The sequence below is a fragment of the Pezoporus wallicus genome, unplaced genomic scaffold (assembly GCF_028554395.1).
Source record: "Pezoporus wallicus isolate ANWC-B61680 ecotype Strahan unplaced genomic scaffold, APGP_CSIRO_Pwel_v1 contig_4901, whole genome shotgun sequence".
Lineage (NCBI taxonomy): Eukaryota > Metazoa > Chordata > Aves > Psittaciformes > Psittacidae > Pezoporus > Pezoporus wallicus.
In genome coordinates this window covers 2,793,296-2,820,651 of record NW_026640354.1, presented here as the reverse complement: position 1 = coordinate 2,820,651, position 27,356 = coordinate 2,793,296, and the positions used below count along the sequence as shown (strand labels likewise).

The 27,356-nt window shown below is 38.3% G+C and overlaps 1 protein-coding gene across 3 annotated transcripts in view; it reads left to right on the top strand.

Annotated features, from left to right (window-relative positions):
- COL19A1 (collagen type XIX alpha 1 chain) overlaps positions 1 to 27,356 on the top strand; it is a 178,115-nt gene that overhangs the window by 59,325 nt on the left and 91,434 nt on the right. For 2 of the 3 annotated variants that reach the window (XM_057418814.1, XM_057418813.1), the window contains one exon: positions 23,131 to 23,184. In XM_057418814.1, coding sequence (XP_057274797.1) covers positions 23,131 to 23,184 — 54 coding nt within the window. Of the gene's footprint in view, positions 1 to 2,326; positions 2,372 to 23,130; positions 23,185 to 27,356 lie in introns of all 3 variants that reach the window. The other variant, XM_057418812.1, reaches the window with a different exon arrangement.

Below are 27,356 nucleotides of genomic sequence, written 5' to 3'. Positions count from 1 at the left end.
GCTCCTCTTTAGAGGTGGAATATTGTGGGAAGGACAGAACTTGCAAAAAGTGACATCTGTATTATAAACCTTGCTGGTAATATTTGTTCAAGCTGCCTTAGTCTTTTCATGGCCAGATTTTGTTTTCTGTTGGTTGCAGCTGTGTTTAACCCTAAGTATTTGGAATGAAGCCTCAATGTCACATATGTCTGCCCAGCTAATTCCTTTTAGAAAATTGGAGGGGAAATAGTTCTGCTGCTTCCACAAATTAAGGGACTACACATAAAACTCCACATTATTTTCTTCATACTAAAATTTCAAGAAAGTGCTCTGCAGCATGACCTTGATGCAAAGGCCTGATTTCTGTATATTTAGGCAGATATTTCCTGTAATACAGCACGGAGGGAAGGAAGGAACTTTTCTGCATATGAGGTAGCCAGCACTAAGTTCTGCAACATGCTTACCACAATCTATCAATTTATAAGTTCGAAGCCAGGATTTCATTGACTTTTACTGCAGGCATATTTAAAACATTGAAAGTCAGATCAACAATCCTGCAGTATCAGGACAAGTAATCAGTGATTTCCCATGAAAAAGCTTGTGTGAAATGTTTTTCCTAACTTACTATGAGAATTCTGCCACAGAGAATAGAATTAAGGTCAGTCATAATTGTGTTATTTTGCAACATCCACGTTTTTATTTCTGCAACATTCAGATTCCTTGAAGTAACTTACCAGTGGCTAATATTGTTAATACTGTCAAGTGGAAATTACCTAAACTACTTTCTCTATGCTTTCTGTTGACTGTATTTCTTATTCCCTCTAATTTGTAATATTTATTTTAAATTTAAATCTGTGCAGAAAATCTGGACACTTTCTGAAAAAAAAGAGAAGTTACTTTATCGCCCCATACTTAGGTACAGGCAGAGAACATACTGGTTGAGCAGTACCATTTCTGAAAATGACCTGGAGGTTGACATGAGGCTGAATTATGTGCTAACAGTGGTTCACTTTCTCTCCTACTGGGGAGAAAGTGAACCACATATTGGACAATGATAGTAAAAACTGAAGCTGGCAGATCAGGGGAAGATATTTTCCCCCTTTGCTTGGTGGTGCTGCATCTGGAATGCTGTGTCATGTTTGGCAAGGGGTGAGGGGCTTTCACCCTTAATACTTTAAGAGGTGTAGAGAAACCAGAGGGGGTCCACAGGGAGCTAGGGTATGTTCAGGGGCTTAGAAAACAAGACCTTTGAGGAGAGTTTCAAAGTACTTTGTTGAATCTGGCAAAGAGGTGTCCAAGGAGTGATCGCGACTGTCCTGCAGACATAAGAAGCCCAGCTGGCTTCCAGCCAAAAATTCATCTGGAATTGCAACTAATAAGGGATTTGAAGTTCAGCATAAAGGGCTTCTGTTAACTGCATCTGTAGTTAAAAAATGAGGCTGAAGAAAATGTTGACCCACTCCTTAATGGGGTGGGGGATGTGGAAAAGACTGAGTGTACCTGATGGGTTTTTTGCTTTGGTTTTCACTAACAAAGTTTGCCTTCAGGCCTCCCAGATTACTTAAATCTCCTAGCAGAGTGTATGAGAATGTACCATTGCGCACTGAAGGGGAAGACAGTGTTAAGGAGCGCTTAAGCTACTTGGACGTTTGCAAGATACCAAGCAGTATCTACCAAGTAGATTATCAAATTGGAGCTGGAACATTATTACAGGTCTTTTTATTGAAAAATTATCAAATAAATAGTTTAATCTGATGAGCTTGAGTTAATATTTCAAAATTCACTCCTGTGTTGTTTTTTTTTTGTTGTGTGTTGTTTGTTTTTGTCTTTTTGTTTGTCTGTTTATCTGTTGGGGTGGTTTTTTAGTAGTTAGATATGGGTTTTAAAGTGAAAGGAATGCACTTTCTGTAAATTATATCTGTAGCTTTTTTTGAATTGTTCTGGGTTTCATGGACCTTCACAGCTGACTAGTCATTTTTCAAAATTAAAATGAAGTTATTAATAGCAAAAAATGTATTAAAACTGGTTCTGCAGAAGAACAGAAGGACTGTAACAAGCAAGTTTAGTGTCAGTGTCAGGACAAGAATCCAAGAAGATTACTTAGGCTGAATGGAAAAAATGTTTGACTGTTAATCCACAAAACAGTGGAAAAACATGGCTATTTTTCATAGAGGTTTTTCACAGAGGTTTCACACCTTTTTGAATGAGCGACAATCAGTATCTAAATAATTTCTTCTGTTTTAATCCCATAATAAAACCCAGTGCAATAAAACTATTTTAAAGAATTAAATTATTTGGAGAATGTTTAGGTTTGAGATTTTTAACTTTTTTTTTTTTTTTGTTCCAGGGTGAGCGTGGCTTTCCTGGTGGTAAAGGTGAAGAAGGAGAAAAGGTAAATTATTTTGTCCATGTCACAATTTTTTCAACTTAACAATTTCATATAAGGCCAAACAAGCAGAGCTTTTTTCTGAATGTGTTCCTTGACTCTTTCATGAATAAAATTCTTATTATTTTGCTATGCAAATGCTTAAGAACAAAGACTTTTTATGCATGCTAATCAGTGAGATCAGTGCTTCTTTTAGAAATACTTGATTTTTTTAAGAAAAGATTGAATAACGAAGCCTAACAGAACCATAGCCACTAGACTCCAGGAATGTTTACTGCTCTCTTGTTTCTATGGTAACTAGTAAATGTTTGTTTATACAGCATGAAATGTATCATAAGATGATGTGTAGGTATTTATAGTACTTAATTACTGCTTTTGTACATTAAAAATGTACTTTTTTACAATTTCCTGTGTTGATTGTAAGCAGTAAATGTTTTACACATTTTTTCCTAAGAGCAGAATTTTACTGCAATACCAAAATTTTACATTTGCTACAGCATAACTGACTGCTAATTTAGAAAGGTTAATTTCCATTTGTATACTTCAAAGGCAAGTATGTGTTGAGGGACAAGTGGAAGGAAAACACCTGATCTTTGATTACCTAGTAGGAATTAAGGTAATGATGGTGATAGTTTATGTTGAAACTTCAGCTCCTAACCATGTTGCTGCCTGATTACTGCTTTTTCACTATTTTTGGTTGATTTGGATTAGGCAACCTGAATTAAGACTCTCGGTTTATAGAAAGTTTCTCTGTGCTTCAGCTGACTGTCTGAAAAAGGTGCAGACAAGCGTTTCTGCTTTTGTGTGCTTATAAAGATGAAGAACAACACGTACTGCTATTCTGGTGATATTTTGAATGAAGAAAATGGAGAATAGGTGGCTGAATTTAAAATGTGCACTGTATCTGTGAGTAGGGCTGTTTTGGAAATGGATATATTCACTCACCCACTCTTCAAAAGTGACAGCCAGCTTTACAGTGTTCATATTTTTAAAGAAAGCATGCTACGGATTAACAAAATTTAAGCAGTTTTAAGATCTATGAGGGTTTTTTTAGAAGAAAGTGTTCTGGTAACCAGGAAGGAAAATGTATCAGAAGTAAAAACCAGAATCCATAGCAACAAGCATTTATAATGTGAAGATTCAGCCTCTGAAAAAACCCACTTGTTAAGCTTGAGTGTTTGTAACTCCACCAACAGATCTTATTTCCTTGGTGGTATCATTATTCAGCAGTTCTGAAGGGCTTGCGGATTTTTTTCTTTTTTTTTTTTTTTGGTCATAATTGCTGTGCAGCTGTGCTGTGCTTTGCCCGAGTTTTATGAGTAAATTGTGTTTGGACACAGACACACAGTTCCAGCTGTTGCTGCCACTCTCTTTGCTTGATTTCCTTTATTTTAAGACAGATAAAATGACCCAACCAGTGGTAGTCACATTTTTGTTATGTGGAAGCTGAGTCAGCACATTTGGATCAATTTAAAAGTCTTTCCAGTGTAACTATTAATAATGTATTCAGCTATCCTTAAAATAAAAGGAAAATAAACAAGTGGAAGGATCTTTATTTGCCAGTGATTACTCAAGAATAATTTAGGGCAGTCTCATGAGAAGCTACACATCATGACTTGTGAGGAAGTAGTGTGGTTTAGGCTATAGGAAGTAAGTCTCAGCCTGGGCTTTAGCAGTTAGTCAATTTAGCCTTAATTCAAATAATTACTAAAGAACAACAATTGCGAGTTTCCAGTTACTGAACTCCAGCATTAAAAATGTATCAACAGCTTTGCATTTTAACATAGCATCACAAAATAAAATACTTGTAATAATTTTTGCATAAAAAAAAACATGATTAAAAATCTTGGAACCTAAATTTGATTTTTTTCCTAATACAAAAAACTGCTTCATATTGCATATTAAGGAACAAGATAGTATTTGCATGCCATGTCTTGCGTATCACCTAGCATGAGACACAGCTGCCTAAACATGGGATATTTGCATTCCAAACTCTGTAGAAGCACATTAAAATGAACAATCCTATATTTTTGTTTTGGTGACCATATAATTCCATTGGATTGAATGCTTGAAACCAATTCAGTCTTATACTTCTTGGTTCATCAAACCAAACAAGTTGACCATGGCTTTTACTGTACCACATGCTACTTTGCCAGAGCAAATTCTGGGCCCACCAGAGAGATGTAGGCAACTGAGGTGAAAGTGAATGACTGTATGTAAATTAGAGGAACCATCCATAATTTAAACTATTAAGGGAGATTCTTTAGGCAGTTTAAAGCTTTCTTTGTCATGCTTGGTTCTCTTTGAGGAATCCAGAAGTCTTGTTTTGCCTTCCTCCTTTTTTTTGGTCTTGGTTGAACTTGGTTTGCTCTTACAGAAGCCAGTAGTGGTAAAGGAAGCTACAGACTGTGTGTGGAGGTGTTATGCTGGAAGTTTTTCCTCCATGGGAAATATACTCTTGCTGTAAATATTAGTTAAATTCTCCTTTGTATTCTGTTTTCTTTTTGTTACTTAGATAATGACATTGTCTTATGTGTTAGTCTAATAGCTCTAACAAAAACATTGGTCTACCCTTCTATAGCATGACTGAAAAAGTATATGCCGAGAGCAGTTTTCATTGGTTTGCTGCTAGGAAGTCAGACTTTATCATATGGATCTATCCTCAATCTAATTGTAGTTAATTGTAATCTGTTCAGAATTGTAATTTTATGGTACAGGATAGAAAGGATGAGTATCAGACTTTATAATTATAGGCAGGAGGGAAGGCCTGATGGTAAGTAGAAGAAAGCTTTAAAATTCAGAATGATCTTAATCAGAAATGTAGCCTGAAAAAAAAAAAAAAAAAAAAGAATCCAATGCAGAAGTAACAAGTGCAAGGAGCTACCTGTGGGGGAGAAAAAATGAGCTGCAAAAAAAACCAAATCAAAAAGTATCTACTCAGAAATTAAAACCTGAGGGTTGTTTGGAGGAGAAGCTGAGCACACATAAATGCAGTCTTTATGGAAGACTTTAGGATGTTTTAAAGTGAAATATTGTCTGCAACACTGATCAAATAGTCCTATTTGGTACTGGTAGGGCTTCAACTTAAAGCATTTTGAGAGCACTGAGAATGGCTGGTGCTCAGGAGCATACAACCTTTGAGGAATGATGGTATGAACAAAGATTACTTAGAGTCAGCTGAAAAGAAGTATGTAAACAGTCGTCAAATACATAACACTGCTGTAAAGAGGAAGAAAGTGGTATATTTGCTGTGTCTGTAGTGAGTATAAAGCAATGAGCTGAAAGTGAAGTAAGGAAAATGCTGTGTAGCCATTGGGAAAAGATTTTTAATTCTAACAGTGTTGATTGTTGTACAAGTAATTTTCTTTTCCAGTGGTCTGCAGTTTTTATCCAAGTTACAGAAAAGGGAAAAAAAACCTAAAGAAAGGCTTGCTTCATGCAAATGCAGATGATCAGATTTGTCTTAGATGATTTTACCATTTTCAGTTAACAGCATCAAAATTATGCAAGGTATCACACTGATGTCTAATTGGATAAGCACAGAGAACAGCAAGACAGTTTCTTTTTCAACATATATCCTTGTTTCTTTTTCATGCCTAGTTAATACTTTTCTGATGCAGGACAGTGAAGCTCTGGAATAGGTTGCCCAATGTGGTTGTGCAGCCTCTTTTCCTTGTGGTTTTCAAGACCAGCCCTAAGCAACCTGGCCCTGACCCCATAGCTGAACACTGCTTGGAGCATGAGGTTGGACTAGAGACCCCTTTTGAGGTCATGTCCAGTCTTAGTTATCCTTTAATTTTAGGAACAGTGAACATGCACGCGATATTTTTCTGATTTCTGTCGGTTTATGTGGATTTATAATTCGGAGAATAATAAAAACCTATAATAGTCTAGTCTTTTTGTTTGTTTGTTTGAGGTTTTGTTTAAATGTTGTTAGGGGTGAGATTTGAATGTACATTTATTTACAGTATGGACCAATATTATTCACCAGAATCTGTTATAGACAGATTTCTTTTTTTAAGATGTGTATATAAGTTCACACACTCTAGTTTTGGAGCATAATGTCTAGGGATGGCCAGTGCCCTTCCTTAAATATCCAATCATCTGTCAGCTGATGCAGTCTTCCTTATAGAAACTCTTGTAGAAGGCTTGTTTGGCTTACATTGTACATGGTTGCTTGGATGATGGGTGTGTATGCATTCACTGGTTTTACCTTGGGATTACTGAAACCCTACCATACAGATAGTTACAAAATAAATTGTTCAACATAAATGAAATCTAAGGGTGTCTTCAGAATTTAAGTTCCAAAAAAGGAGAATCTAAAAATTTTATTACTATTAAAATTGCCGTGCAGCTGTTGGGTTGTCTGATCACAGCTCCATTCATGTGAACTGTGGCAGTTCCCCTAGCTGAATCCCTGTTTCTGTTTTAACTCAGAGGCAAGTAAGGTATGATGTTATGTAGACTAAATCTCGTTACTAGTTGATGTCTTTGAAGACAAAGTTGCGAGTGGTAGAGTACAAGTGGTAGAGTACAAGGATGGCTGTTCACTGGAGAGGGACTCTTCAATTGCAGTTTTCCTTGACTAGGTGCTTTCCTTTGTAAAGCATATTTCCTTCCCATCTCACACTCGAAATAGAGGATTTTCGAACAGGATGTCATTGAAGCTGAGCTATGTAGCAGTACATGTACTGTGATATGCACTTGTAAATGCTTGATCTTTGCTAAAGTTATTATTTCACTGTAATTCTTTGATTTATATTTCTCAGTAAAATGATATAAGTAAAAAAGTTGGATGTATTAGACTAAGGGAAACTTTGGGAGTAAAACCGTAGTGATAGTTATTCATTATTTCCAGTTTCATCCTTTTATCTTTACTTTTTGTATGTTTTGATCATGCTTTCGCCTGTGTATGCATGTGAGAAGAGAGGAGGAGTCTGGGGCTTGTCCAGCATAAATGTAGAAAAAATTGTCATCTGCTTCATTTTCTTCTAAACGCAGGATGTTCTTTGTATATATTTACTGTTTTGTGAAGTACAATTTGAATTATTCCAGGAAACAGGGCTTCCTCTATTTCCTTGAGAAGAAATTTCTAAATAGATCTTAGTGTCAAGAAGATTTCCTGGAGGTTCAGCATTTTGTACTTCATCCTATCACACCTGATAAAATACTCTGCTGTCTATCTTCCATCCATTCAGAACACACAAGACTATAAACATCCAGTGTGTCTCCAGGTGTAGGCTTTTATTTCACAGTCTTTAATATGTTTTTTTTCTTAAATGAACATAAATAAAGGAAAAGGAATCACCTTTTTTTTCTAAGTTGCTGGTTGAAGTTAGTCATTATTTACTCATTCTAATATTTTGATGTCTGTACCATAAATCTCAGTAACAAAACCATCCCACATAAGAGCTCAAGTTACTGGGGAAGCTTCCAATCTACTAGAAAAATAGAAGCTATTACTCATGGATAGATGACAGTAATGAAGCTCAAAGATCTATAATTAAAACTACTATAAAATTACAAGATAAGCAGTTGGTAACCCTCCTGCCTATTAGTACAGTACTTCTATTTGTCAGCTGTAAATTCTGCTACAAATGCTTCAGTCTGAACAAAAAATTAGAAGAGTAAATTCAGTAAGCTATGTTTGGAATAGTCCCTAGCCTATTCTAGGCTATTATATGGGGTAATGCTAATTAGATTCACTGAAATGTCTGCAAGAGACCTTCACAGCTGGGGCTATTAATTTAATGATGTAGATGACCAACTTGCAGGTCCCAACATCTATCACTGTTTAATTCACTTGCACATACTCATTTGGTCAGATTAAAGGTTCATCACACTCAGCATCCTGCTTCTGACAGCCAGAAGTGGTGCCCATGGGAAAGCATAAGAGAGCAAGTACAGTGCTTCTCCCCATGTGCTCTTCCAGGCTCCAATTATGAGACTGCAATCTTAGCCAGATGTTTTCAGTGAATTTAGGAGCCCTCAATGGACTTCTCCACCATTAGTGAGTGAAGTTTTCCCTTGAATTCATGTAAACTTTAGGCATCTGCGATATCCTGTGGCAAGGAATTATGCCGTTTTTTTTTTTGTGTTTGAAGAACCACTTCCTTTTGTTTACTTGGAACCTGCTTCCTCTTAATTTAGTTTGGTGTTCCCTGCTTCTTCTGTTGGAAGATTTCTGTTCTCCTTTTCAGTATCAGTCAAGAATCAATAAGCATCTTGCATGCTTTCCTTTCTCTTCCATATTGAAGAATTCCATCTTACTTAGTATCTCCTACTATGTAAACTGTTGTATATTTGATCATCTTTACTAGCTGCCTCTGGATGTTTTTGAATTCTGTTTAGTATTTAAGCACAGTAGAGAATATTCAGTGAATATCATATCACAGTGAGATTCTTCACTTTGTGCCTTTCTAATACTTCCTCACATGGAAATTCCTTTTCACCCTCTCATTAGCTTTGAGTGTAGCCTCGAGATCTCACTGTTGGTCCTTTCAAAACATTACGAGTCATTGCATTTAGGAAACTGTGATTGTGCTCACAGATGTTATGGCTGCATCTCAAGCATAAGGATTTTACTGCCCTCATCATTTTAAATATAACTACACTGAACTTCATTTGTCCTTCTTTTTCCATGTCATTTCATGTTATCATGCCTATATTGAGTTTGTCACAGTTCATCCTCATCTGTTTTATCCTGTATAATTTGGTATCATCACCTGATTTAGTTACGTACCTGAAAATCGTTTTCTTTTTGAGGTTTGAGGGTAAACAATTCATGTCTTGCTGAGAACAAGATTAGTGGAGAAGTGACTTTGCCACTACCTAAGTGCTGGTGTGAACTCTCAAACTCTTTCTGTCTTGGATTAGGAATATAGTATTTGACAGGTGTTTATTTTTTGGCATTAGAACAGTATCTTTTACAGTCTGACCTCTCCCCCAGCATTTGGTGTTATCTGAAAATGGCCACTTGCAGATATTGAGTACAATTCCCTTCAGTCCACAAAGCTTTCCAAATTCCAATTGCTTCCCACAACATAGGAAGCCTGTTGCATGGTAGGCCCAGATGTGGAGCTTTGCGCAAGAAAGCACACAGGGTGCTCTGCAGAAACAGCCAAGCTCATTCTAAATGAGTTATCTGGGGTATCAGCAGCATTGCAGCTTCATTAGTGGGCACTCTGAGATGTACGGTTTAACAGCATGAGCAGAGTGCCAGGTTGGTTGGATGTATCAGTTCCAGTAGCGGTTACTTCTGTGCCACTTTGGAGATTTCTGTGAAGATATATCCAGAGATGGATGCCTGGGTACTGCTACTGCTACAGATGCGTAGAAAAGATATACTAGTTTGGAAACAGCTAAGGTTGTAAACATTTTGAGTGGTAATTTTGATAAATGATAATTAATTTTTTATCTATAAAGAATGCTTGCAAATTTAGCACCTTAGAAAATATTCTGGAGGAGCGGAGAAATATCCACTGGCAGGTGTGGAGAACACAGCATCATACCCTCGATACATAGACATATTGAGGTCCCAGTTTCCATTTAACCAGTCTGAGGGTTGTGTAGCACCAGTGGGGTGGCTGCTGGGGCTTGGGTTGGGGTACCTGTGTACAGGAGAGAGGGTAGAGATGGGCATGGACCTTGAGTGGGCTACTTGGGGAAAACAAGAAGAATGGGTGGTGAATGTGTATGTATTTCTGAGAGGGATGGAAGAGAATGATAGTAATTCAGAAGCCAGTGCGGGGTACATCAGTACTAATGTGGGAATAAACCCAATATTTCTAGTGTTTCCTAATTCTTCTATTTGACTGCACTGCCTTCCAGAAAGTATATGGTCTGAATATTGTCTGTAAGTAATCTATCTTACTCCTTTTTGGAGTCAAAAGTAGAATACAAAATTGCTTGTTTCCTTGCTTTTGTCAGCTTTGCTAGGTAATTGTTTGTAATCTGTGATGAGGTGGCAGGTGTTCCACGCTCAGCCTCTGCTTTTAGTTCATTCTCTGCTGTAGCTACCTAGTCTTACAGCTCAAGTGATAAAGCTCATTCCTGTGAATTAAAATATTCTCCCTTCTAACTCCACATATTATATTTGTTGAAAGGTCTTATAATTAATTATGACAGATGATTTTTGTTGTTTCCCATTTATTAATCTGAACAGACTGAATTTAAAACTATGGCTGCTACGTCAAAAGATAAGAAATGCCAGAGCAGAATTAATTTGCAAACTAAATGCGACCTCAGTTGGTTCAGAGAGAGACCTGGAAATAGCCCATTTTATGAATGTTTCCACACAATAGTCTCAGAGAAACAGATCTGACTGAAATTCAACATCCAGTCATTTTTGTACAAACTCATTTTTTTATTCCTGTTTCCTTTTTTCTTTTTTGTTTTTTTTGGTGTTAGAGTTTTTTTGTTTGTTTTTTTGTGTTTTTTTTTTTGTTGTTGTTATTTTAATCTGTTTGCTATTTCTGTAACTTGTTCTTGTTTATCTGTGCCTTCTCTCTTCCCTTTTTTCTGGCTCATAGATTACCTTTCCTGCTGTGTAGGCATCTATGTTCTCTTTGCCTATTTTACTTTTCCAAAGGCTGCTTACATTTCACTAATATCTTTGCATAATCTTTGAGGAAAGAGTTGTCTTTAACTGAAAGTGCTGTGAGAAACATTGTAGGTCCAGTGTAGTATGAATACTTCAGCTCCTTATGGATCTCATGGGTTCTGGATAACTTAAGGTAGTATCACTGATATGGTTTTATAGTTAGTTGGGATTAAAAATTAAAGTAGTTTCATTTGGCTGTAATTTCTCGGTGTTTTGTGAGTCTTTGTGAGTCGTGTAGTCTTGACAATCTGGTGATAGGTTTACCTCTGAGTGTATTTCCTCAATTTCCAGTTGAAAGTGCACATTTACTGTGATTCTATTTATACTAATATGCTTGTATGTTTACATACATATTCATGGGTGCACTAGAATACATTATCTCCTTCAGGGAAATATAATACAATCACAAAAATGTTTAGTAACATACCAAGTAGTAGATTTCTAAATTATGTCAGTCCTGACTTAATTCTTTTGATTTACTGAAATGCAGTTATTGAAGAAAAACTTCTTTACAAAGAACTTTAAGCCAGAAAGAAGGCTCTGGAGAAAGGAGGAGTTACAGGAATAGACTGAATCCTCGCTGGCGGGTGCGGTGTATGAACTTTAAGATAATGAACTGAATAGAGGTCTTGGCATGTGAGTCTCCTTTCTTTCAAATGGGAGGTAGCTCTTAGGAGTTGCTGGCAATGATATGGTGTAAGGCTGAGCTGAAGGGCTCCACAGCAAGGAGGCCATCAGCACATTGCAGCTGCTGCTGTCAGGTTATGTTGTATGCACTGTTGCAGAGGATTACTCTTTATGAAAAAGAGAGTACTGACAGGTTCCTAATGAGAATAGGCAATAGGAAAATCCAATAAAATAATAATAGAAAACATCATTTAGCATAAATTGCATATATACTCATGCAGCCTTGTAGGTTTTATATTTTAGCCTTATATTGTGAGGCTTCTTAAAAAATTGTTTTATGTGATATTTCTAAAGCAGCCATGAATACGAGCAAGTAAATTTGCAGATGAAATCGTAGAATTATAGAATAGTTTGGATTGGAAGGGACCTTAATTTTAGATCACCTAATTCTTTCCCCACAGCCAGAGGCTGGAACAACTTCCACTAGGCCAGGTTGCTCAAAGCCCTGTTCAACCTGGCTGGAACACTTCCAGGGATGGGGCATCCACAACATCCTTGGGCAACCTATTCCAGTGCCTCACCACCCTCACAGTAAAGAACTTCTTCCTTATATTTAACCTAAATCTAGCCTCTTTTTTTTTTTCCAAAAAAAAAAACGCAACAAACAGACAATCCAAACCCCCACAAAACCCAACAAAATCAAAAAAAAAAACAAAAAAACATGTTTGAGTCAATAGGCTTCCTAAATGGGCTCTTGCAATTTTGAGTGAGTTATTTGCAATTAGGAAAAGAATTACAATTCATGAATGGTGTGTTGAAAGAAGCAATGAAGCAGCTACTTATATTGGTCACTGTAAAACAGGTGAACACAGCACCTTTCTTCATTAATATACCAAAATTAGAACTTGCTATATGGTGAATGGGGGAAGCAGAGACAGATGTAGATGTTAGTACTGAAAAGTCAGTAACATATATGTTTAACTGTATTTAATTCTCCAAAGCACTTTTTTTATCCTCCACTTAGCAATAGTTGATACTTGTTAATGTAATACTGTCAATGATAAAAAGAGTCTTCCCTCAATATCTCTTTCCAGATGCTTCTTCCTGTCCCCAGTGTCCCTGTGCAACTGTTTGTTTTGTACCTAGTAAAGTAAATAAATCAGGGAACTGTTCTGAGCAAAAAAAAAAAAAAAAGCCTCTGTTTACTGGGTTGTATCCCAGCAGATTCTGTTTCTCCAGAATGCTGTCTGGCTTTTCTTCAGCAACCAAGATACTCCAGAACAGGCATATTTTAATAACCAGAAGGTACTGCAGTCCTATATAGATGTCTTTTGTGGCTGGAGAAGAACAGTTTGATTCCTTTAAACTAAACCTTGTACTCCAGGAACAAGCCTAAGGTGCTGCAATTGCTAATGGCTCTTGAGGTCATGAAAGCAGACTAAAATTACTGCAAGGTAGGTTTGGAATAACTCCAATAATTATACTGTGAACATCTAGTACTCTGCATCATTTGCTCTATAGATCCTCTTCTGTTGTGCTGCGCAGTATGTGTGACAGTAAGTGGAGCTGTCTTAGGTGTCTGCAGAGAGCATATTGTTATCTTCCCTGAAGAGTGAGGCCAATATATGTTGTGCACAGATAAAGTTTTGTCCTGTACCCTTTTATGAGTTTTATGTACTTACTGAAGACCACTGTTAACTTAAAGTTGCTTATGTTATCAATAGCCAACCAGTACATACTCATATTTCCCAGGATGCCCTTTCTAAAGATGCTTCCTTCCATTCAGCAGGCTGCAGAATGTTCTTTCACCTATTTATTTAGGTATTTATTTTATATTATTGTATTTTATTATTTATTTATTAGAACTATTGATTTTTTTCACACTTCACTGCACAGATGACCAGCTAGAATCAAAATATGACAACTGTTTTCATGCATGGTACACTATGGGCTGGTTGTATGGACAGTTGCCAGGGAAGGGGGTTTTCGTCATCTTGAAAAAAGAGAAAATTTCTGGCTTGAAATCTATCATTACTAAGTTTTATGCAAAAGTCAACCATTTCCTACTTTTCTAGCTGTGTTTTGGACTGGCCTTAGTGAAGTCTGACTGAGCAAGGTGTGCTTAGTCTGAACGCAGATCAAGGCTCCTCCTTTGATAAATATCCATCAGAAGACTGAACATATCACACCTTTATGTTGTACCAGGCTTCATGAGGGCTTTATTAAAACCCCAATTTCCTGTCTAAAGTATGTATTTTCATGACCTTAATAAACTACTTAATGTAGTCTAAGAAGCTAGAGGTTACTGATTCTGCTGTCTGTGTGGGCCTGATGAGCACAGTTAATAGTTGTCATAATAATAAATGCCATTATTTTGGTTGTTATGTGACAGAAATAAAGCTAGAGGTGTGGCCCTTGCAGAAAAGACACAGCAGTCCATCAGCTTGCGCAAACACTTGATGTTGCTTTAGCCATCTGCAGAACATCTTTTAGAGTCTAAATAACAATAGCACTAGCTTACCAAAACCATGAAAGCATGGGTGTCTAAAAAATAGTACGTTCTGTGAAAGCAATACTATTTGTCAGCTGCTGACATGAACAGATTTGCTTTAGGTTGCCTTAGGAGACCAGCCTTGAAAAGAAAGTCGTTTATTCCTCCTACGGAAAAATCTTCATTCAACACTAACACTAAAGCCAGTATAAACAGAAACCTCCCCATTGAAAGACAGATAGAATTTTAAACAATTGTAGCTGAAAGTCAAATCCATTTGTAGTATTTACTTAAGAAAGGGAGAAATAATGTGCTCATTAAATGAGACAGCTTTTTTCTTTTTTAGATTTTAACCTATTGATAGATACGGAAGATTTTATCATGGAATTTGGTGCTGGAGACTTGGCACCAAGTTCAACTATTAGTGTTGTTTGTGAGCGATGTAAGAGCAAAGTTCTGTGAAAGCTCAAGTATTTGTGCAAGTCAAAACGTGTTATGATATTCTTGTCTTAGGCACAGTACAAAGACAAGCAGACCATTTCTCTCATCCCAAAGATATTACGATTAAAATAAAAGATTTAAGATGGGTCATAGTTCGGAAAGGAAGGGATTCTATAGGTATGTAGCGAATAAAAAACAGACTAGGGACAACGTAGGCCCCCTCTGGAAGCTATAGGGAGAACTGGCTACACAGGATTTGGAGAAGGCTGAGGTTCTGAATGACTTCTTTACCTCCGTCTTCACTGGCAAAGGCTCTGACTGCACCAGCCAACTCTTGGAAGGTACACGCAGGGACTGTGAGAATGAAGACCTTGCGCCCACTGTAGGAGAGGATCTGGTTCAAGACCATCTTAAAAACCTGAACGTGCACAAGTCCATGGGACCTGATGAAATCCATCTGCGAATGAAGTTGCTAAGCCGCTGGCCATCATATTTATAAAATCATGGCAGTCAGGTGAAGTTCCCGACGACTGGAAAAAGGGAAATATAACCCCCATTTTCAAGAAGGGGACTAGTCTTGTTCAACATCTTTGTCAGTGACATGGACAGTGGGATTGAGTGCTCCCTCAGCAAGTTTGCCAATGACACCAAGCTCTGTGGTTCACTTGATACACTGGAGGGAAGGAATGCCATCCAGAGGGACCTCGACACGCTTATGAGGTGGGCTGATGCCAACCTCATGAAGTTTAACCATGTCAAGTGCAAGGTCCTACACCTGGGTCAGAGCAATCCCAGGCACAGCTACAGGTTGGGAAAAGAAGAAATTCAGAGCAGCCCTGCGGAGAAGGAGTTCGGGGTGTTGGTTGATGAGAAAATGAACATGAGGCGACATCAGTGTGCGCTTGCAGCCCAGAAAGCCAACCGTATCCTGGGCTGCATCAAAAGGAGCATTACCTGCAGGTCGAAGGAGGTGATCCTGCCCCTCTACTCTGCTCTCGTGAGACCTCACTTGGAGTAGTGTGTGCAGTTCTGGTGTCCTCAACATAAAAAGGACATGAAACTGTTGGAACAAGTCCAGAGGAGGACCACGAGGATGATTGGGGACTGGAGCACCTCCCAGATGAAGATAGGCTGAGAAAGTCTGGGCTGTTCAGCCTGGAGAAGAGGAGGCTGCGTGGAGACCTCATAGCAGCCTTCCAATGTCTGAAGGGAGCCTATAGGGATGCTGGGGAGGGACTCTTCATTAGGAGCTGTAGGGACAGGACAAGGGGTATTAGGTTCAAACTTAAACAGGGGAAGTTCAGATTGGATATAAGGAGGAAATTCTTTCCTGTTAGGGTGGTGAGGCACTGGAATAGGTTGCCCAGGGAGGCTGTGAATGCTTGATCCATGGCAGTGTTCAAGGCCAGGTTGGATGAAGCCTTGGGTGAGATGTCCCTGCCCATGGCAGGGGGGTTGGAACTAGATGATCTTAAGGTCCTTTCCAACCCTAACTATTCTATGATTCTATGCAATTTCTCAAAATAAACATAATATTTTGGGGGGGAGCTTTGAGTTATTTTAGAAATCTATTTGCATCCAATAAAGCATCTTCATGTAAATACCAAGTAGCATTTGCAAATGAAGATCACCATGGAAAACCTTAGCGACTTCTCCTTATGTTTTGCCTTACTGATTGTACTTTCACTGAAAAGAGTATTAATATATTCAAGTGGATGTTAAGAATACATATTATCTAGAAGACTGAAACTCTGCTTTCAGATAGTTCGTGCTTCAGAGTATATTATTGTTCTTATTTGTACGATTAAAAGTTTAATCTTGGGTTAAGAATTTTCTTTCAATTTAAGTCTGGGAATATATGATCAAATGACTTATCAAAAAGAGCATTGATTTTGTTTGGGTTTTTCCCTCTGTGCTATTGAAAGTTTTGAAGGAAAAAAAAGAATTCGATGAAATGGTGATTGCGGATGAACGATGGCAGGATAGAATACAGGGCGAAGTCAGCAAACCACACCAGCAAAATTTCATGTGGCAAAAAGCCAAGGCACTGTGAGCATCTTAAACCTGAGTGCATTCCTTTGAGGTATTTTTTTATTGACTAACAAAGCTAAATGTTAGATCATGGTTAGTCTTGATAAATTGTAGCAAGCAGAAGTTATCCAAAATCTGAGTAATTTTTCTTCTTGCGCTGGCTGTCTACTACCATTCAAATGGACAAGGTTGTGTCTTTATATTTCTTTACCCTAACACGTGTATTAGATGAAAATGTATGATATGTACTATTCTACATATATATACCCTTTTTTTTGCTTATCACAGTATAATTTAATGGTTTTTATTATTCCATAAATGATCTTAACTACTCTCTCTGGGTCAGAATCAGAGAATGTTAAGCAGATTTCCACAAGATAGGGTTATGTTGAGAGTAAGGCCCAAGGTGAGATTCAGAGATATATAAGGAGCATGTTAAGAGATCAAAGGATTGTTCATTTGTGTTTTCAATAAGGCATTGCTGGTAGCCTTACTGTGGCTTTTTCTAGATGTGAAAAAATAGAATTTGAGTTTTTTGAAGGCTTAGTTCTCAAGTAGATCATAGTTGTGTAGGCTACACAAGAAAATACTTCAATAAGGCTGTAACTCAGGGCACTTTGTTGCTTGCCAGGATGCCATGGAATTCATAGAATCACAGAATGGTTTGGGTTGGAAGGGACTTAAGAGGTCATCTAGTTCTAATTCCCCTGACAAGGGAGGGACACCTTCCCCTAGACCAGGTTGCTCAAAGCTCCGTCCAACCTGGCCTTGAACACTGCCAGGGATGGGGCAGCCACAGCTTCTCTGGGCAACCTGCTCCAGTGCCTCACCATCCTTATAGTGATGAATTTATTCCTAATATCTGATTTAAATATACTCTGTTTCAGCTTAAAGCCATTCCTCCTTGTCCTGTCACTACCTACCCTTGTAAAGAGTCCTTCTCCTGCTTTCTTGTATGCTCCCTTAGGTACTGTTAGAAGGCCTCCCTAGAGACTTCTCCAGGCTGAATGACTATTCTAGAAATACATGTTTGTAGATGTTGCAATGTAAGAATCTAGCTTTTGTGAAGAATGCAAAAGTACACCTAAGTTATGTGACTTGATCAAATATGGATAAAGGCCTTCAATCTAAAGGAGTTGCTAGCTCTTCAGAATGCATTTAACTGTCCACTCCGTTTTTTTCTGTGTTGTTTGGTTTAATTTTTATTTTGCAATTCTTTATCTCTGAACATATACCATTCAATCACTGTGCTTGGTGGTAAGGCACAGTGACAGTATAAACAGCTCAGTCATTTTGTTATCCTTTACATTGCTGGCATTTGAACTAATGTTTATTTGTCTTTCAATGCCTTCATGAAAAAAAGAGAATTTATTAAATGAGAGAATTTTGACTCCTTAAGACATGTGGTAAATGCTCCATCCCTGGCAGTATTCAAGGCCAGGTTTGATAAAGCCTTGGGTGACATGGTCTAGTGTGAGATGTCAGGGGCATCAGACAGCAGGGGAGTTCGAACTTGATAATCTTAAGGCCCTTTCCAACCCTAACTATTCTGTGATTCTATGTGCCTACTAAAATACTGTAATTATTACTTAACAAGGACATCATTCCAAGAAAAGGTAAAACTATTTTAACATCTGACTGTGTCACATTTTCCAAGAGAGAGCAGTCATAGCAGAACCAAGGACCAGTCTACAGGAGATGTTATCCTAGACGAGTGTACAGGGTTATATCTCCTTCACCCCATAAAGACATGTGTATTATCAAGTCTATCTAGAGAACTCTCCAGCAAATTCTACAGCTAAGGCAATTTCACTCTATTCTTAAATAGATTGTTGCATTAATTTTCTGCCTTTTTAACCCCAGTTTTCCATCTCCTCCTACTCCCATCCCCCAAATCTTTTTGGCTACAAATTGAACCCGTTATTTGTATTATTGTCATGGAAAACTTACTGTCCCATTCATAGCATTCTTTCCCATATCAGTGGGATATGTTCCTTCTTCCCTTCTATCTGCTTTTTTCAAGCTCCCTATCATTCCGCTGTGGAGAAAAGCAGATACCTAAAAGTTGACGAAGTTCCATGAAAACTATGGTCCTCTCAACTAGACGCAGTTTTTCACTGTTCTTAACATTGGCAAGTGAAACAGAACTTCAGTTTGCATTTGGCAAATGGAAACTGGGGGTAAGCCTTTTAAAAATAGCTTTGCGTTACAGATTCCTACTCACTATGTGATCCATGATAATCCTCAGATCCTTTTCTGCAGAGTGCTACAGGGATTATTTGGGGTTTGTGCATTTGATTTCTCCATTTGGAGAGCACTACACTGTCACATTTATTGGACTTGATTTATTTATTTTCTTTTTAATTACTGTTCTGACTGGTCAAAGTCATTTTGCTTTTTAAGGTTTTTCTCTGAAGAATAAAAATGGATGGCTGCCTTGTTCCTGCTGACAGAAAAAGGCGATTAATCAGTGCAGTTTTGGAGCCATGGGCTGGTCTGGCTTCATACCATTCTCATTCTGTGCCTACAATTTTGGACTCATTTGAGGTAGTAGTTTGCTTTTGCCTAGTCTCTCTGGCTAAGAAATGCTTGGAGCTAACTTAGAAACATGATGCACTGACACTAATCAGTAGTTAGCTGATATGAACATCTTCAGAATTGCTCAGTCTATGTAAGTGAAGCAGGAAGGAAAGATCTTTCTCCTGACATGCTATCTGGCTTGGTCAGGCATGACACCTGTCACGTGGGGCTCTTTCACAAGATGGCGATGGCGCAGTTTAGAATCAGAAGTTTTTGGTCACAGATTCTTGCTAAGCGTATCTACCGAGCTTTCTGCATTCCTGGTGACTTCAAGGCTTTGTGATCTTCGCTTTCTTGCTGTGTCTGAGTATCCTAAATAGGCAGGTTTGGGAAGACACAGGCTTCATGGTGATGTTCTTCCAGGTCATCACTATTGATTTTAGTTTACCAGAAATAGAAGTATATTTCTGCAATGTTTCATACTGTCTCTTTCTGACCCTGTGTAGGTTAGGCTAGGTTAGTTAGGCTAGGTTAGTTAGGATAGTCTTATGTGGTGCAGGGTTACAGCCTGTTGGAAAATAAGCTTTTTGTGTCACTCTTTTGTTTCCTTGCATATTTCCTCCCAGTCTGAACTAAGACAAAGTCATTAGTCTGCCTTGATTTCCACTCATTTTAAATGGTATAGTTTCTCAGCAGCCCTGAGGTACTTTGCTCTGAGTATTGCTGCCTTCCTGAAGTATACTATCCCACATTTGGCAAAGGGTTACAGGTCAGTCAATAAGAATATTTTTAGAATGGAGCCCTTCATAACCCCAGCTCTCCAGACATCTGTAAGCAAAACCAAAAAGAACTATAGGAGTTTTTTACACTGGAGATGCTGATTTTTAAATTCATAACTTATTTAGAAAAACTCAGTAAGATTTACTATAAGCTGGGTTCAATTTAAAAGAAGCTATAGAGAAATGGTTGCAAGAAAAGCAAATTCACTTACAGCATTCTGCTGAGACAGAGCTGTAGCAAAACACAGAAGAGTATTTTTAAAAGAACAGTCACATAGCTATCTTAAAGATACATAGGGTAAAACTGTGGAATTTCAGGAGTTAACATTTATAAGGTATCCACTCTGAGCTTTTAAAATAAGCAGGAAATAGCATGCAAGGATAATGAGGCAGCCTTAAAGTGGACAGGTGAGTTGGAGGCTGGTTCTCTCATCTTGCAGAGGCCATGCATGAAGCCCTGGCTCTAATTAAGGATTCAGTTTAATTAAGGAATTCAATTACCACTGAATTCAGCGTATCTGCTATTACACAGAGCAGACTGAATTCCTCCCAGTGATTATACTGGGCAATCCCATCAGCTTGTTCCTCTTGGGCAATTGAAAGCAGAATGCACCCAAAGAAATAAAAATCATTCCATTTATGTTGGATTAGTTTTAGTTAACAAATAATCACAGCAAGGCACTTCCAGACTTTTGTCATCCTGTTTTTGTAAGAAATAGTCTTTAACTGTCTCATCTGAATATAGTACAAGCAGGCAGGAACATTAGATATAAAAATCATTAACACATTTTTCTCTCTTTTTTGTTAATCTATGCAGTACGCCACAATGTTGATTATTAAAAGCCTCTACACTGGAAAGTGGCTTCAGCAATTCTGCAAATTGGCTAGATTTGAAGCTGTTAATTATGCTGTATAGTGTACTCCACAAAGGCAGAAATGAGTGTGACTTGGCTCAGTTTTCATGAGAATAAATTGTAAAAATTGGACCTCTGTTTTGTTTGAACTCTGGCTTCATAGAGAACATGGACATTCCCTACAACAGGCTTGGCAAGGACAAATCATTTACTCCATTAAAAAATCAGAATATATTCATAGTAAAATCCCATACCTGGCAGAATGCCCATGGTTCTTGGGACTCCGCAGAGGTCTGAGGCTCATTACCAGAGGGTGCTTTTTATCATTTTGTCTAAGAAACTGACAAACATCTCAAATTTAAGTCTTCTATACATGCTGCCCATCTAACATTAAGGCGAATGATAAGCAAGGGTGAGGAAAGGATCATCTTTTGGCTTAGGCTCTCTACTTAGGTTTTTATGTAAATGTAGATGTTGCATAGCAAATTATGACATAATACTTCTACGTTCAGGATGCTACTAATTCTGAAGTAGAGCTGTACATGTTTATATCATTTTCTGTTAAAGTATGAAAGCAGATAAAGAAATCATAGAAGAAAAAACAGTTCCGTAAATTCAAATGATTTTTAAATGTTCTAGAAATGGATTTGGATAAGGAGGTAGTATGTCAAATATTCAACTGTACCTTGTAGCTGTTGCAAAATTCTAGAACTGTATCTAAAACTGGTTGAAAGATCCTGAAAGCAGCAGTAAATGTCCGGTGGGTCACAGTGATGAAAAGTAAAATGCCATTTTTGCAATTTCATCTAAAAGTTTAAGTGAGCTATTTAAAAAAAGAATGTAAGTTTGGGAGTTCATTTGTTCTTTTTTTAAACTGGAAAGAAGAAAAAGGTGAAAGAAAATTACTGTCTCAACCAATGCCTTAATCCGTTAAAAAAAGAGGATTTTATAGTTTAATCACACCAAAATAACCAGTGTTAAATTCTTATACTTATTTGGTGTCATTTAAACTTTGCAGTAAATGCATACATTTCTGGTTTGATTTTGAGGTTTTTTTGCATCTTTGAAGCAAGACAGGCAATACATAAGGAAAAAACTTAACAGTATGATTCACGCTAATGTGTAGCATTCATTTTCTTATCAACAAGATGTATTAACATGGAAACAATGAACTAGCAAAGCCATCTTGTGCATGGAATTATTAAATTAAAAGTTTGCTGTTGCTAATTTGTTAGTAGGCTTCAGTTGTTTGGGAAAGCTCATACAAACTCATTTTGCAAAACTGATTATTAGATGAAATGCCCTCTGTCCTTGCCACTGGAGGAATAGCTCTGAATCAGGGCTGTGTCACAAATGGAGTTAGCTGAATGATCTCAGTTCAATACCATTTACCTAACAGAATTATGAAAATGATGCTGACATAATGAATAGATTCTGCTCAGACAAATGTAGTCCTCTGGAGACAATGGAAATTCAGTGCAGGGCTGTTTGCTTTCTTTTGTTGATATGAAGAGCTTTGATTCTACTACTAAAGTAAGTTCCTGTGCTTTTATCAGAATTAAGTTACTTTTATGATTTAACAAAGTTCAGTCTAGTAACAGAGATACAATTATAAAGCATTTTGGACTTGTTGGTTCTGGAAGGCATTCTCCTTAAATTATGCTTCTTAAGCAAGTGTATTTTGTTTGCTTTGATGAAATATGTTGACTAGAATAGCATGGTAGTTAGAGTTAACACAGAACTGAATCCCTCTATGTATCCTAGAAAGAATATTGTGTTTTGTAGTCAGTGTTTCATGAGCAAACACAGGAACCAGCCTGTATAGTTGCTTCTGAAGGATACTTCCCACCATTTTTTTCTTTTGATTCCTCATCTTGTTCATATTCATACTTGTGAGAAAATTTTCAGCACATAAGTTTTTTCCATTTTACAGATGTGATCTGTGAACCATACACCAGTATGGGTCAAAGACAAATTATCATATTGAGAACAGTTTTGTTGTAAGATATAACAAAAATTCATGATTAAAAAAACAGCCTCAGAATGAAAACAATCTTATGTCAATGTTAAGATTTTCAAAAGCAAAACTTGCCCAGTGTAAATTTCTTTTTCCCCACCATGTTCTTGGAGCACTGTGAGGCCCAAGAATGTTTTTCTGTGGTGTGTCTTTGTGGGCGTTCAGTGGGGCTGTGAAGTACAGATAACTGTAGCTCTCAGAGCGCTAGACATTTTTCAGAGGCATTTATTTGGAAAGAATTTCTGTTGGAATGTAAGAAATACTTTTACTTGTGCAGTCAGCAATGTATATGTAGCACTTCATGTAGAACAGACAAGAATCTTAAAATATTTTTCCTGTTAAAAAGCATCATGGGTTATTATTTGTCTTCTATATGAAATAAAATATATATTCATTCTTTTAGGGTGAAAAAGGAGATAAAGGAGAACCAGGACCAGAAGGCGTTCATGGAAGAGAGGTAAACTGAATGATAATGAAACAGTCAAGTTACAAACTTTTGGGAGGGATGGTTAAGCAATGAAATTTAGAATTTGTGTCAGGATGGATTTTGAAAACATATACACCAGGAGAGGTAACATCCACAAGATGATGGGGCAAGAAAAAGATTCATTCAGGTGAGATAGGAGTATTAGGGCTTCAAGTTGGACAGAGGAGCTGTGAGTTAGGATGTGGTAGGTTCCATGATATTTCTGAAGGCTGAGGGCTCATGAGCAAAACTGAAACAAGTGTGGGGATTAAAGCAACACAGTATAGATGAGAATCATTCCTGGTTGGATAATCTGCTGGAAAAGAGAGTATTTCTGGAGGAAGGGTATAGCTAGGCCTGGAGCCTTAGTTTCTGAAAAGCAAAACATACAGGCTGCTAGCCATTCCTGGGTGAGCTCCATGGGTCACTGTTGTGGCTTAACCCCAGCTCACTCTCTCACTCCAACCCTGCACCCCTGTAGGATGGGGACAATCAGAAAAAGGTTAAACTTGTGGGCTGAGATAAGAACAGTTTAATAATTGAAGTAAACTAAAATATAATAATAGTAATAAGAGTAATTGCAATGAAAGTGAAAAGAGAAAGGGAAATAAACCCCAAGAAACACAAGTGAATAACAATACAATTGCTCGCAACCGCTGACCGATACTCAGCTCAACCTGGAGCAGTGTTCAGGCAATTCCCTCCAGCTGGGCATCATACTGGGCATGATGTGTTATGGTATGGAATATCCCTTTTCCTAGTTTGGATCAACTATCCTGGCTGTGCTCCCTCCCGACTTCTTGTGCCCCTCCTCTTGCTCCTACAGAACATGGGAACCTGTAAAGTGCTTGATTTAAAGTGCTACTTAGCAACAACAAAACATCGGTGTGTTATCAGCATTGTTCTCATACCAAATCAAAACCACAGCACTATACCAGCTTCTGGGAAGAAAATTAACTCTATCCCAATCAAAACTGGGACAGTCACTCACTGTGCCGTGTGGCTCATAATAGAGACTTTGAGTTAAAATTTCACTGCCTACTTAGTTAATTAGTCTGGCCTGAGGTAGAGCAAGAATCTGTGTCTAAAAGTACTGAATAGTCCTGCTCATTGAATTCACATTCTAGCTTGAACCTAAGCTAACACTATAGACATGCCCAGCAATACACCTTACTTTTGCCTAATTTATTTTAAAATTTAAAATTTTTTTTTGTATATTAAAACAAGGTGAGAAAGCAGAAATTCAGGTTTTTATTTTCAACACAATACAAAATGGCCAATTAGCCTGAATCAACAGCAAGATTAAAAAAACTAGATTTGTAAAGCAAGCCAGCAGTTTTCTTTATCCCCTCCTTCCCTTCCTGCCTTCTCCTTGACCTAGCTGGGGGTCAACCTGGGTTAAGGTTTTAATTCAGGATACTGTTGGGTCTCCTATTGCAAATCATCACAGTTGAAGGCAGAAAGCATCTCAGAGGGATCTGAACCTGACTGTCCAAATTGTGTGGGGAATGACTGGCATTAGGACTGGAATCCAGATACAGGATTTGGAAAAAAACATGCAGCAAAGATTTTTTAAGCAACTGTGCCAAAAGAGTAAAGGGTCAGCATTTGACCCAAAAAATGCTATGACAGCATAGCTGGGTCTACTGAAAATACAGTAAAACAGACTACATAATTATGACACTTTTTATGTGATCTAGCTTTCTATGCGCACTGTAAACATAAAAATATTTTTCCTATTGTAATTTGTTATAATTTAATGCTATTGGGCTATTCTTGACTAATAGCTGATGTCCTCCATAAGAAAACATATACTGTGTACTGAGCTGAAACTACGTTTAGGTATTCAGAGAGGTATTCTCTTGTAGCCTGCCTGTCTGTAAAGGTGAACCATATACTTCAGTCACGCATACATATATGCTGACAGCATGGAAAAAATACATCTGTGTTTCTTTCCATAGCTCTTGGGACATTTCTGTGTTGGTCTTACACGATCTCTTTTACTACACGGGATCTTGTTCCATAAACCTTTTAGGAAGAGTAAGGTATACCAAGTATCTGGTGAACTCTAGAACATATTTTACATAGTGGCACTGTGAAAGAGTGAAATACTGGACCTTTATATTTTTAAATACTTACTGAACTATTGTAATGTGTCAAGAAATGGTAGATTATCATCATGGGAACTCTCATTAAAATATTTTGGAAGTAAAATTGTGCAAGGCAATGTAATATTGCTTGAATCCACACATACTTCCATTTTAACAACCACACTTACATAAAATGCTTTGGATTCAGTTATCACTGTGCATGGAGATGCCAGTCATTAAGTTTAAATTTAAAGGACTGTGTGTCATTGGCTCTTGGTTGCTATCAGTGTCTCTCAAACTCATTCCACATAAAGAAATGTAACATCCGATATTTCTGAAATAATCAAGTTAATCTGCTTACATGGGTGTAATCTGCAGTGCTGCACAAAGAACGCCTGAAAACACTTAAAGCTAGTGGTACCGGCTGCTGGCAGCTGTTGTCTCTGCCTGGAGGAGTCAGAGCTTCCATACTCACAACTGAAGAACTCGAAAATGATGACTGAACATTTTATCTTGCACAAATGGTAGAAACAGATTGGAATTTATTTTAATCAAAATCAGCAAAGTAGGTGTCACAGAACAATTTTGCTTGCTGTTACCACTTGCATTTTCCTAGCTGTACAAAAAGTTCTTGCTGAAATGAAGTAGCATGGCAGAGGGGAAACCAGATCTGATTTGGCAACTAGATTTTCTGTAATGTTGAAGAGATATCTAAAAAGCTTAATTTCCTTATCCCTCACTGGTTGTGCTAACTGAGCCAGTTAATCTCATTGAGAACCAGGTTTGGATGCAGGAACTGTGAATATATTTAACTGCTCTGCACATCTCCCAGTTTATCACTCCAGGAATCTGTGCCAAGATCTACAATACCGTGTCCCAGTCTGGGACATTATTCAAAATCCATCTGACAGCATGAATGCTTACTATAAATACTAGTAATGGGATTGCCATTGTTTTTAGCTCTTAAGGAGTGGTTATAAATAACATAATATACTGCTAATGTAGTCCTCCTGTGGTATGTGTTCACATTACATCTGTAAGCAGGTATTTGCCTGTATAATATGAGCAGTGAGTTTGTTTGAGTAGTATCTCTGGTTTATCCCTTAAGACTTTTTTAGCCACTTGACGTTTATAATGCTGTCATTTGTATCGCTGTAACAAGTGGCGATTCACAGATACACTGCCTGAAAGAAATCCCCATAAATACAGTTTATTCTCCATCAAGTCCACTGACATACACACTTTGGAGAGGGCAAACTAGTCATTTGCTCAATTTGAATGAGTAGGCATCAAGTGGAATGGCTTAATTGTGGGCCACTCAGTCCCTCATTACATGTAGTGAGATAAGTAACATTTTGACTATTGGATAGGGAAGGTCATGAGGGGAGTGGAGGGATGTCCATGAAGGGTGGGGAGCAGCCTACAGGGGCAGTTGTTAGGGGAGGTTGTGAGGGGCAGTCATGAGGGGTGCTCATGGGGGGCAGGTGTGAGGGACAGTCATGAGAGGAGCTTGTGAGGAGAGCTAACGAGGGGCAGTCATTAGGGGAGCTTGTGAGAGGCAGGCGTGAGGGGAGCTTGTGAGGGGCAGTTGAGAGGGACAGTTGTGAGGGGAGCTTGTGGGGTGAGCTTGTGAGGGGCAGGTGTGAGGGGAACTTGTGAGGAGAGCTCATGAGGGGCAGGCATAAGGAAAGTTCATGAGAGGAGTTTGTGAGGGGCAGTCATGAGGGGAGCTAATGAGGGGCAGTCGTGAGCAGAGCTCGTGAGGGGCAGGTGTAAGGGGAGTTCGTGAGAGGCAGGCATGAGGGGAGCTCGTGAGGGGCAGGCATGAGGGGAGCTCGTGAGGGGCAGGCATGAGGGGAGCTCGTGAGGGGCAGGCATGAGGGGAGCTCGTGAGAGGCAGGCATGAGGGGAGCTCGTGAGGGGCAGGCATGAGGGGAGCTAGTGAAAGGGGTTTGGGAGGGGCAGTCATGGGGGATGTTCGTGAGGGGAGCTTGTGAGTGGACTTTGTGAAGGGTGCTCATGAGGGGTAGTTGGGAGGGGAGAGCAGGGGCAGCTGTGGGCTGTGTGGGTAGA